This window comes from Meriones unguiculatus, chromosome 14, assembly GCF_030254825.1.
Source record: "Meriones unguiculatus strain TT.TT164.6M chromosome 14, Bangor_MerUng_6.1, whole genome shotgun sequence".
In the NCBI taxonomy this organism is placed as follows: Eukaryota; Metazoa; Chordata; class Mammalia; order Rodentia; family Muridae; genus Meriones; species Meriones unguiculatus.
In genome coordinates, this window is record NC_083361.1 from 26730729 (window position 1) to 26743629 (window position 12901).

Below are 12901 nucleotides of genomic sequence, written 5' to 3' on the forward strand. Positions count from 1 at the left end.
CAGCCACAGAACACCCAGGTCCCACAGTGTGGCCTACTGAGGCCATCACTTCTGGCCAGTGGATGTAACTAGTACTGACACTTTCTCAGCTCAACCAGGACTTGCCTGGATGTAACAGATTTTTGGTCTGTTCCTGGGCTTCCTTTGACAGACGTCATATCACACTCCACTCCTGATGGGCTACCTGTGTAGTAGGAGAACAATTCCCTCCCTGACAGATGTGCACCTGATGTTTTTTTGACCATACTCCCATAGGGAGAGTTAGGTACAGAACCACAGCGCCACCTGCATAGTCTGGTCTACAAGGGAGAAACTAGAAGTCTCAGATCAGCCAGTGTTTGCAGCTTGCTGGTTCTGTGTGTCATAATACAACCTCAACTAACCCTAGTAGTGATGGCAGGAAGGCATGAAGACCCAACAGAAAGGTATCAGCAAGTGTGACTGAGATTAAAAAGGACCAAGTTAGGAGATCTCTAAGGAGCAGGTGTGCCCAAGATCTGGTCTTCAGTTGCCATTTCAGATGCCATTTGTAGCACAATAAAGGCCCCTGTCAGAGGTAAGGCCTCCGCCTAGGAATGGCATCTCAACCACATATCTGGAGGGCCAAAGAGTAAGGAAGAGGCCATCTGTGAAGCCTGAAGAGAACTTCAGCCTGGAATGACTTTCTGCTACCTCCAAAGTTTCCTCCAGGTTAAATGTGCATAGACTACAACAAGTGAAGGCCAGCTCAACACAGGAGGAGCAAAGAGCAGAAGCTTAAATAAGCTGGAACCTGCTGCCACCTCCTTATTTCCTGAGGTGCCACAGACACAAAACAAGCCATGGAGCCTCCTCGGCTGCTCTTCAAGCAACTCAAAGTAGATGTTTTGCAGACAAAATGAGAGGCTGAACTTACCTTGCATTCTTGATCCTTCCTTGGTGTTCTGCATATTCTAACCTGGAGGGGAGGGCAAAAGAGACAATTCAGTCTCCTGTATATGACTGGCAGAGTTACCATTTCTGTTTCCTCCCCACCTCACCCCTGATGCCTCGCCACAGACACACCAGGGTTCTTGGTTATTAGCCATGCTAGAGACTGGGAGTGGAGGGACAGTCTTGAGCCTGCATTCATTGTGCAAAGAGAATGTCCACAAGATAACTGAAATCAAATGACTAGGGTGTGGTACCTTCCATGAGGATCGTCTTTGTCTGTGTCCATACTTTCTCTGCAAAAACAAGGGATGATCACATGTTACTACAGATGTGCGGCATAACTTCCTACCATATAGAAGGCCATTTATCCAGAAAGCTCACATAAGCATGAGATAGAAATGAATGTAATACTAACACAAGCAAGCACAATCAAGTGGACCCTACTATAAAGCCTAGACTGGCATTCTGCATCACCAAACAAGAGTTATTAACAGTCCCCATAGGGTGTGTATGTTAAACCAGTTCACATCATGATTGTTTGGGAACTGGGACTCTACACTGTTTATGGAGACCCAGTTAACCAGGGCAGTCAGACATCTGGGCCACCTCACTCCTTGGATGTTCTCATTCCATTTCAAAACATACCAAACACCAAAGATACCAGCGCATGTGCCTATTTGTTGGTGCTGGGGGGGGCATAAAGTGAGGAGGGGCTAATGAAAGCACCAATAGACAAAGAAAAACAGAGCAGGGCCCCAGGGAGCGGCTCAAAGGCGGTGCCACTGCAGGCTGCTCCTAAGCCAAGTGGGCAGGCTGCTTTTAAGCCAACTGGCAGGCCCAGGCCCAAGAAATGGAGATCAAGAGGAGGGTACTGAGGACTACAAATGGTGCTGGGGTTACAGTAGAGTCTGCCTCTCTTTCACAGACCCCAGAAAACCCATGTTTCATAGCATTTAGTGGTTCAGTAAACAGACTGAAATCCCCAAAGGAAAGAGTTCCAGTGTCTCCTCAGGGTCAGCTCACTCCCTTGACCAATTCAAACGTTCATCAGGAAGATGCTGACTCCCGGATGTCTCTCCTGCATCCCATGTCTCCTAAGGGAAGGACTGTGCTTCTTCAAACAATATACACTGTTTTTGGGACTGCTGGATAACATTAAAAGTATTCTAGAACAGTGGCTCCAACTCTGTGCCCTGGGCATCTTCATAGACAGTTTCTCCAGCTAGTCCTGGGGCTCAGGGGGAGTCATGCACATTACAAGGCAAATGTCCCCCTTTGCACCGGAAATTGTGTCTACTCTGGTCAAGCTCATCCCCAGGTGAGGGGAAGCTGATGACCTTAACATAGAAAAATCACGGGGGACAGAATTATGAATTCTCAAAGCTGGGGTGCACACGGGAAGCTTGACAGTTCCTGGGCGATGAGGGGGCTGAAAACTGCAGGATGAATAAAAATCACAGAAGGTGTTAGTGGCTCTGCGGGCAGCTGCCCAAGACAAAGCATTACAAAAATGCCCTGGTCAGTGTTGGGAAGTTAGGGCTGTGGCGAAAGCCCCGGATCCTCACACCCACTCTCCAACCCCTGGAAGTGGTTCTCTTCATGATCTGGGATGACTCACACATCACTCATGGGATCTCCTAGGGGCACCTGAGCCCCAGCCTCCGTGCTCCCCAAATCCAACCTGTAGACTTCAGCAGAAACGACACCTGCTTGGAGGAGGGGGGTTGGGGGCTACCTCCCTGGAGAGTTTTCACTCAATTCAACGAAAGAAAAGTTCTTCAACGGGCTGGACATAGCTGGCCTCACCGAAACAAAATCTGCTTCTGCACCATCTACCCTGCCTCCCTCTCTAGCATTCTACGGGGCAGGAAAATGTACTCAAGCAAAAGTAAAGCCATCAAGTCTAAGGAGAAACAGAAGTCCCACTCATCAACACAGGTACATGGTAATTTAAATATCGTCATGCCCCTAGGCTGACATGCTGACTTCTACGCCTCCATACTCTGCCTTCCTCACAGCGGCTGGATGCGAGCTCTCCCTGACATCACTTTCCCAGATTGAGTTTTCCTACTCAAAGGAGCAAAAGGCAAGGCAGGAGTCGGCTATAAGGCTCTCTCCCCCATGACATGGACAAATCTGGGGGGGGGTGACGTAAACACCCAGCGGTGCTGCTGGCCTCATCACTAGGACAGAGGAGGCCAAATCAAATGCGCAGCGCTGGCAGAGACCTTGGCTTCCCACCCCTTCCTCCGGGAACAAATGGCAGCTGTGGCAGGTGCTCCATGCCCGGGCCCTGACATGTGCTGACTGTGCCAACGGCCTTACTGGTAGTCGGTGGCACTGCCTTTCCTCTTGCGGTTGCAGTCCACACCACTGGTGCCCAGGGAGCTGGAGAGCAGATCGGTGGGACCCGGAGACATGAAGTCACTGATTGTTGAGGAAATGTCCATCCTCTGGTCCGCCATTGGAAGGAAGGTGCTAAAAAGATTACAGGAGAACATTTTTCTTTTCAACACTAAACTGTTTTTAAAATATTTCAATTATGTGTACATGTATGGGTACTCGAACATGAACGTGGTGCCTGTGGAAGCATGAGGCATCCGGTCTCGTACAGCTGGAGTTACAAGCAGTTGCCAGCTGCCCCACGTGGGTGCTGGGAACTGAACTTGTCCTCTAGGAGGGCAGCACGAGCCATCGCACGAGCCCTGGGAAAGTTATTTCAATACAGTCTTCTGGGTGTGCAGGACCTGCGTGGCAGTGAGGACCTGCGTGGCAGTGAGGACACGGGTCTGGGTCACTGAAACACGATCCCTCAGCCGGCAGCCCAGAGGAGATGGACAGGGCAGGGGGAAGCACTTTAATTTGTGATCTGTGACGACACTGCATCTTTGTGTCAGTGTCTCTGTGCCTGGAGAGGCTTGGTGGCTTCTTCTTGGACCTACACTGAGACTCAGGGAGGTGACCCAGTGTACACGTACTCAGACACAGGCAATTTCATCTCCTGATTAATAAATAGTCAATGAAAGAAACATGATCACAAGGATGTGTGTGTGCATCCATTTGTTACGATTTTTGTTTAAAAAACTGTGGAAAAGCACAAAATATAAGAGGTATATAGATAGCTGGGCATGGTGGAACACACATAGTTCTTGGGAGACGGAAGCAGGAGGATCAAGACTAGCCTGGGCTACATTAGTAAGGCACAGCCTTAACTTCCATTCCTCCCCAAAAGAAAAGTCCTAGTGCAGAGTTAGGATAATATGGTTCCTCTCTCTCCCTCATCAATAAGGTCTGCCCGGTCTCCTGTACCCTGCCCTGGCCCTGCCCCATCCTGCCCCACCCTTTCATCCCAGCATCTGCTTGTAGAATTAAATGATGACCTTGCAGATGAAAGTACAAGCCATTTTTAAAGTTCATATTTTACAAGCACAGTATAAGCTGGATCAAAAAAATAAAAATGAAAAAGTCATAAGTACCTTGCAAGGGATTCTAACTCCAAACCCTGGTGAAGAGGGGTTGCCCAGTGGGCCGCCAAGGGCTCAAAGGTCCACAGGATTTGACAGGGGCTGTCACTCCCACCCTCTGGGCCCAAGTTCCCACATCTGCAAAACAAGAGGGTGGGGGTGAACACTGCTTCCCCAAATCACGATTCTGCCCTCAGGCAGCACCCCCCCCCCAGCAGGCCAGCGCCAACTGTTACACACACACTTCCGGAATCCACATCATTAAGCTTGTGTCTCCATTTGTTACCTCTTAGGATTACTTTCTAGAAGCAGGAGAGCTAGTGGGCAGCTTTGGTAATTTCTGTCCTCCAAAGAGCCCGTGCCCGTCTCAAAGGGAGCCCTCACTGTTCTGCACTGCTTTCCTTTGCCTATTAGTGATGCCTGCCTCGCCCTCTGCAGGCATTTGTCTCCCCTGGTGTCTGTACTACCACATGCCTTGCGCCCGGTGTTCACCTCAGGTTTCACCTGAGAAAAGTATACTTCCGAGGCTTGCAGGGCTGGCAGCCTTCCTTCACATCCCTGGCCAGCGGTGTCCCTTCTCCTCCTGGGGACTTCCTGCTGTCTCTCCTGTCCAACTTCCAACATCCCCCTCGTTCTCACTTTAGGTGATAATTTTTCTCCTTTTTCTCTCTCTCCTTCCCACACCGCCCTCACCCCAGTACTGGAGTCTGAAGCCAAAGCCTCAAACATGCTTCCAAATGCCCTACCACTGAGCCACACCCCCAGCCCTGCTAGCTTGGCTTCTGTAAGTCAAATGGTGGCCAACAAACACATCTATCAGCCCACGCAGGTGCTGCTGCTGCTGAGGATCCCCACACCCTGAGGCCTGTCTGAACTCTATTGCTCAAGACTATCACATCTCACTCCAGGACCCCTCCCCTGCCCAATTCTACATCATCCATGCTCCCCACACAACTGGATCAAACTACAGCTTAGAGGAAAAACCCCAACACATTATTTTATTTTATTTTCCCCATCACACAGGGTATCCACCCCAGGCTCTCAACCGTGAAGCCACCTGGCCCCTCCGTTTACCTTCTTCTTGGCACAGAATTAACAATACAGAACAGGGCACTGTTACACGTCACTTCTTTGGTGGCACTTTTTTGAAGGACCATAGAGTACGAACACTCCTATCCAATGCCCGTTTAGCATTTTCTAGCGCAACTTTCCCCTGTAACAATCTCCTCGTGCAGCGGTCTGCGTTGGAGAGGGGGGCTCTGCTCTTCTGCCTGCACACAGCTTAGTGTGCAAACTCTTTCTGGCATACACCAACGTCCACCAGGAGGCTGGGGGGAATGAGATAGTCTGCATGTGACAGAGCAGTTCTTGCTCATCACAAATGTTTGTGAAAGCTTTTCCTTTCACTTCCTTCTGACTTTTGATTTTTTATCCACAGTATTAAAACATTATAAAAGTTTTCTAAATAATATAATACAAATATTCTTCTTTAAACCAATACTTCATAGCTTTTAAAGTTTATCTTATTTACTTTTTTTTTTGAGACAGGATCTTGATGTGTAGCCCATGCTGACCTGGAACTCGTTATGTAGCCCAGGCTGGCCTCAAACAGTAATCCACCTACTTGAATCTCCCAATGGTAGGATTATAAGCATGAGCTACCATGCTGGCCTATGCTTTAATGTCACTCTTGTGTGCACATGTTCATGTGTGCACCTGTGTGGCCTCGTGCAAGCACGCGTGTAAAGCTGGGGCTGACGTTGGGTGCCTTTTTCAGTTATGCTCCTCGTTTCTTAAGACAGGGTCTCTTAATGAACTCAGAGCTCACAGACTGGGTTAGACTGGCTGCTGGCAAGCTCCAGGAATCTACCAATGCCCACATGCCCAGCACTGGACTGTAAGTGCATGCCTCTATACCTAGCTTTAAATTTTGTATTTTCTTAAGATTTTCTTTTTATGTGTATGGATGCTTTTGCCTGTATATATATATGTATGTATGTACACGTACTGTGAGTGGCTGGTACCCTTGGAGGTCAGAAGAGGGTACTGGGTCCCCTGGAACTAGAGTTACAGAATGTTGTGAACTGCCATGTGGGTGGTAGAAACCGAACCCAGGTCCTCTAGAAGAGCAGCCAGCGTCCTTAGCCACTGAATCTTGCTGCATACCCCCTTTAAAAGTTTTTGTTGTTGTTTTTTCAAGACAAGGTTTCTCTGTGTAGCTTTGGCTATCCTGGATTCACTTTGTAGACCAGGCTGGCCTCACAGAGATCTGCCTGCCTCTACCTCCCAGAGTGCTGGGATCCTAGGTGTGTGTCACCAGGCCCAACTCCCTTTTGAACATTTTTAATTATATGTATTTGTGTGTGTGCATGTACATGAGTGCAGGTGCCCACAAAGGCCAGAAGCACCAAATCCCGTGAAGCTAGAGTCAGAGGTGGTTATGAGTCACCCAATGTGGGTTCTGGGAATCAAACTCAGGTCTCATACAAGAGTATTATGTGCTTTTAATTGCTGAGTCATTTCTCCAGCCTCTATACTCAGTTCTTTACATGGGTTCTGGGAGCAAACACAGGCCCTCATGCTTGCCTGGAAAACACATTGCCAACTGAGCCTTCTCTCTAGCCTCTAGTTTTATTTTTTTTTACTTACAAATCGAATCCTTCTGGAAATTGTTCTGACATACCATTTAAGGTCAGACACTTCCGACTTCCCTGGAGTGGGTGCACTACATCTCAGATCTACTTCTTAGGCCACGTTTCCTGTTACCAAACACCTAATGTGGCTCCTCTCCTGACTTTCTATGTCCACTCTCCCCACTCCATTCCCCTAATCCAGTTCTTTTAATTCTACTCCCACACTATTACAAGGGTGGCTTCAGTTATGATCTCAATACACAGCAGAACAAATTATTTCCCCTTTATTACTCTCAACTTTGAGAACTGTCTTGGCTATTCTGACCCGTTCTTTGGGGAACAACTTAAAAAAAGTCACCGTGGGTAGCCACTGCTGCCGCTCACACCAACCTTCAGAGAGGCTGGGAAAGGGTTCGATACACGCCCCTGTCCTCCAGGTGTTGGTGGTTTATAGAACCTTGGCCCCTTGCACGTCACAGTTGGAGCGCCACCAGTGTCCACCGCTCCTTTCCCTGTTTTGAACAGCCCAACAACTGAAGGCTACCAACAACCGTCAGCAGCCAGGGGCGTGAGTGAGGGGCTTGTTTGTTACCTGAAGTTACAGTTCTCAAGCTTCGAGCCAGCGTGGGACGGGTACCAGGGACTGCTGTGCTTGCTGGTCACCTCAAAGTGACTTTCATGTTTTGTAACTTTCTTCCAGGCAGTCAACTTCTTCCAAAATCCTACAGTAGGGACCCAAGAAAAGAAATGCCAAGGGTCACACAGGGATAAACAAATCTGGGTGTCTCTTGTGAACTAAGGGCAGTGAGAGAGCTAGCTCCTGACTCACGCAGGACAGGCTCCCAGCCTTGTCTATCTCCACATCCTGGCCACACACCCTGGTCCAGCACTGGCCATCTTTTATGTCCCTGTGACACCTAAGCTGCAAATGCACAAAGGAATCCGGCAGATGCTTCCTGTGAGAACCATGTCTTCTAAGTATGGGCTCTTTGACACATCCTTAGGAAAGCTAGGCATGCTTTATTACTTCCTTTACTGTGTTACACAACTGTGAATGTCCTGGTGCTATTTTACATTAGACACTTACTGACGTACATGGGTTAACTTCTACAGACTTGACCATCGCTCAAGGAGATGGATACTACTGCCATCTGCATTTTACAAAGCAAAGATCCAAGTACCTTAAGGAGGTAAATAGACTAGTCAAAATCACACTGAGAGCATTGGGCCACCATAAGCAACTGTCAATATTGTTCGGTTCTAAGCTGGGACTGGTAGTTCATGGCTGCAACCTCAGCAATTAGAAGACAGAGGAAGGAGGATCACAAATTCAAGGTTGTGCTCAGTTACACAGGAAGTTCAAAGACAGAATGGGTTACAGAAAGACCCTGTCTTAAAACAACAGTGCTGGGACTGGAGAGATGGCTCAGAGGTTAAGAGCACTGGCTGCTCTTCCAGAGGTCCTGAGTTCAATTCCTAGCAACCACATGGTGGCTCCCAAACATCCGTAATGAGAGCTGGTGCCCTCTTCTGGCCTGCTGGTGTACATGCAGGCAGAACGTGGTATATATAATAAATAAACAACAGCGCTGGACATACAGCCCAGCAGTTGAGAGAGCTGCTGCTCTTCCAGGACTTGAGCTCAGTGATCAGCACTCCTATTCAGCTGCTCACAATATCCTGTGACTCCAACTTCAAGGAATCCAACACCCTCTTTTGGCCTCTATGGGCACTACACTCATGAACACATGCCCACATACACACGTGTGCCACATACATACAACTTTTCTTTTAATTATTTTTTAAAAATTGCTCAATTTCAATGCAAGTGAAAGCAGTCACCTGAGCCCAGAGGACCAGAGCAACAGAAAAGGACAGAGGCCATTCAGCAGGACCAGGTCAGGTGTTTTAAGAAAACCCCTATGAACACCAAGATGTGTGGACACACCCAAAGCTAAGAGGGGCACAATGTCTGCAAGGGGCTCATGTCAGCCAAATGGCAATAATGCCACCTCCTTCTGCCAGGACACACGTCCTGCACGCTGTCCTGATATCCACGGCAGCTTCCTGTATGAGGGACTGCAACGGAGCATGTTCTCTGATCTTCTGAAGCAAAAGGCCTGGGGCTGCACTGGATGACCTTGCAGTCTTCAGAAAATGCTGTCTGCCTTGATGGTCCTAAGATCTTGGAATGACTATCCATGTCTGGAGCCCCTGTCCACTGACCCCCTCTACACAGCCTGGCTCAGAATCCTTCACAGTCCAGGCACATGTAAACATTATATCTAGAAATCTGACTCTTCTAGCCCCTAAACCATAGCTGGTAAAGAAACAGCAAGTAGTTACACAGTCTACAGCTGACACACTGTCTTCTCAACTCCCAAGTCAGCTAGGCCTACTCCACTCTGGGCCTATTTCCCTCCCTCCCCCCTGCCTCTGTCCCTGTCTGTCTGTCTCTCTGTCCTTGTCTCTGTCTCTGTCTCTCTCTCCACACACACACAGAGCTCCCCTGAGGGCTGGATCTAGCTACTTCCCTGCATTCCCTGCCAATGATCTGTCAGATGTAATCCTCTCCAGATCTGCCCCTTCCAGTCATGGCCATTGAGAGAACACCCTCCACACCCTCCTCTCTTAGGGTACTCACTTTTCCTTAAGCTAGAAAAATTCCAACCCCCCTAGCCGGGCATGCTGGGCCTCACTCAGTGCCAGCCCACCCTCTCTACACCCAGCCCAGGGGCTCAGGCCAAGTGTTTCCTCAGGAAACACTGAGGAAGCCAGGAGCTGGGTGGTGAGGGGGCTCCCTTGCTGTGGGAACCACTCTGTTTCCTTCCTTTATGCCACTGAAGCCGCCCGTCTTCCCTGCTCAACTAGAACCCTGAAATCAGGGCCTCAATTACGAGCAGCTGTAATTGTCCCGTGCTTCACTCGCTGTAAGGGGCCCAGGGCCAGACAAGCCCAACTCCTTCTTACTTCTGTCCCAGATCAACAAGGTTTTGTTAGATTTACAGTCCCTTGCTCTACATGAAATGCCTCACTTTGCTCAACTTTTGTAATATTCAATTCTACTTTACAGACATTGTAAATAATAAATGCTATCTTAGATGTTGCCGTCATCAATAAAGAACAAAACCGTGAAGCTGCTTCTTTCACATTAGGCAAGGTGAGGAGGGTGATATGACACTTGACATTATTTTTGGAAAATTTTTCTTTCCAAGAAGGTGTTCTTAGATAGAAGAACAACAATTGAATGGGGTAGATTGAAAAAAAAAAAAAAAAAAAAAAAACAAGCAAAACAAACAAAGACAAAAGCCCAAGCTTTCTGTGCTACTTACTTCTGAAAGGGGCTCGAGGCAAGGCAGGAGGCAGGGAGGGAGCTCCAGGAAACCTTAGGTGCCTATGAAAAGGACCTCTGCTGGCAGAGGGCTCAAAGGGACCACCCCTGGCACAAGCATGCAAATGGCACATGAAGGCCACCCTTGGAGCCTGACCTGTGCCTGCAGCCCAGTTCTGAGCTAGAGAGTCCTAAGGATAGAGGGAGGGCCTCACTGAAGAGCCAGGGAAAGCAGGTGTGGAAAAACGTGCGCAGTGTTCCCCGAAAGAACACCAGGCACCGTCTCTCCCGCTCCTGCCCTCAGAGCATAGGGACCCCTGAGCTCCATCCAGAAAAGCAGAAGGTGGAAGGAATCGTCACAGCCCAGGCTGCCCTTGCGGGGTGGCTGCAGCAACTGAGAAAGGCCAGGCCAGAGTGTTAGCGGGCATCCAAAGAAAACAGTGTTTCTCTGGGCAGGGCAAGACACTGCTAAACTCCAACCCTTAAGAAGCCCATCCTGCCAGGCAGTGGTGGCACACACCTTTAATCCCAGCACTAGGGAGGCAGAGGCAGGCGGATCTCTCTGAGTTCCAGCCTGATCTACAGAGCGAGCCCAGGATAGCCAGAGCTATACAGAAAAACCCTGTCTCAAAACCCACCTCCACTCTCTCCCTCCCACCCCCCAAAAAAGAAGAAAAAGAAGCAGCCCACCCTACCATCTGCAGGACAGTTACATCCAAGCTCCCAATCTAGACCACGTGCCCATGTTCCTTTTCTCTCTTCTTTGCCCAGTACCCCAGGAGGCTACCTGCAGATTGCATTAGCTGCCTCATGCTAGCGAGACAGATGAAGATGTTACCTCTTTCTGGATCAAATCACTTTTAAAATCACTATTGGTGGGGACAGTTCAGTAGAACGGCACTTGCCTCACATGCATGAGCCCCCGGCACTGGGTGGTGGGGTGGGGCAGTAGGTACTAGTAATGATAAGTTCTTACTGTCAGCACTCCTGGGGTTCATGTTCCTGTAAATAGGCAAAGAATCTGGGGTACTGGGCAAAGCTCCCTAACTGTTTTTAGATGTTCTCATGTTGCCCTGGCTACCTTGAGCAAATGGACAGCAAATAATAGTCAAACAGCAAGCTGGCCAGCCCAGGCACTTTGGAACACTCCCTGGATGCCTTGAGGAAACTGCATGATGGTTTCATTTAATTGCTCTGGATGCTGAAGGCAGAGCCCCAGCCAGAACAGTTTCAAACAGCTGGTAGCAGAGTTTTCACTACTACGGTCCTTGGCGCACTCTGGGTGAACCTACAACCATTTCCACCTAAACCCAGGAAGAACTTCCATGATGGCCAAGCAGAGGTACAGCAATGTGACTGATGCAATCACGAACTTTCTCTTGAGTGTGGAGTTTGATGTGGTTGGTGTAAATGCCCTTCTCCAGCCACATAAGTCTGACTTTCCTGTGAGCTAGCTGGGAGTCACACTGCATCCCAGCCCCACTCCTCTCTCTCTCTCTCTCTCTCTTTCTCTCTCTCTCTCTCTTTCTCTCTCTCTCTCTCTCTCTCTCTCTCTCTCTCTCTCTCAGTGTTACATGTTAATACAAAGCTTCTGTTCAATGGTCTTTTCCACCTGCTTCTAGTAGAGTGACTGACTGGTACCATGAGCAGCAGCAATGACAGTGGAATGGCAGCAACAGCAAAGGCAGCAAAGGCAGCAGAATGGAAATGACAGACGAGTAGGAGCCAGCACACCAAACCAAAGAGCAGTGGAGTGGCCACCTCTAGGTGAGTGAGAGTCATAGAGCCGAGTAGTCAGCACGCCAAGCTGCAAAGGCAGAACCGCAGCTGGCTGTACTCACAGCTGCAAGCAAGGCAGGGCCTCTATCTCAGCAGTCAACAGCAGCAGAAGCAGCAGCAAGGGTGCTGCAAAGCTGCCGCCTGACAGGACACCAGCCATAGCAACAGGGGCCAGTATGGAACTGGAGGGACAGTGAAAGGAGAGAGAAGATGGAGAGCTAAGACTGAAGAAAGACAGAAAGCAGGTAAGGCTGGAGAAGAGAAACCGCAGGCCCCGGGAGCTTTAACACCGGCCAGCTGCAAGGGACGAGGAATGCTAGCTAACACCTAACCATGTCTGGAAGCTGCGTCACTAGCTGCTACCAAGGGCAGGGAACCTGACTTCCAGGGACACAGAGTACAAGGCACGTGTAGCTTAGGGTCCCGTAACTTTAGGCCTGCAGGAGCCTACCTGCCGCTTGCCACCACAACTGCTCACTACTGTCAACGGCTGAGAGAGGCCAAAGGCTAGCATGAAGAGCTTCACCTTGCCTAGGCACAGTTTCTACCCAGGCAGAACAAAAGGACCCCAGCCAGCTGACAGGTTAACACTAGGAAGAAGCTACGCCGTGCCCTGGTGTCAGGCTTGACTATGGGACTTTCCTGTCCCTCTCAAAAATATGAGCAAAGGCATCAGCCAGAAACTTTATGCAATAGACTGGGTAGCAGGACCTTCTTATAGTCAAGGTCCTGGATGGATAGCCCTATAAGCAAAAATAAAAAATAAAAATACAAAAAACCTT

General features: G+C 49.2%; 1 protein-coding gene across 6 annotated transcripts in view; it reads right to left on the reverse strand.

Annotated features, from left to right (window-relative positions):
• Positions 1 to 12901, reverse strand: part of Bmal1 (basic helix-loop-helix ARNT like 1) — a 94670-nt gene that overhangs the window by 26638 nt on the left and 55131 nt on the right. For all 6 annotated transcript variants that reach the window (XM_021652787.2, XM_021652786.2, XM_060367008.1 and 3 more), the window contains 5 exons: positions 7602 to 7731; positions 4389 to 4514; positions 3238 to 3390; positions 1167 to 1205; positions 896 to 937 (listed from right to left, as the gene is read on the reverse strand). In XM_021652787.2, coding sequence (XP_021508462.1) covers positions 896 to 937; positions 1167 to 1205; positions 3238 to 3377 — 221 coding nt within the window. In that variant the 5' untranslated portion in view covers positions 3378 to 3390; positions 4389 to 4514; positions 7602 to 7731. The remainder of the gene's footprint in view (positions 1 to 895; positions 938 to 1166; positions 1206 to 3237; positions 3391 to 4388; positions 4515 to 7601; positions 7732 to 12901) is intronic.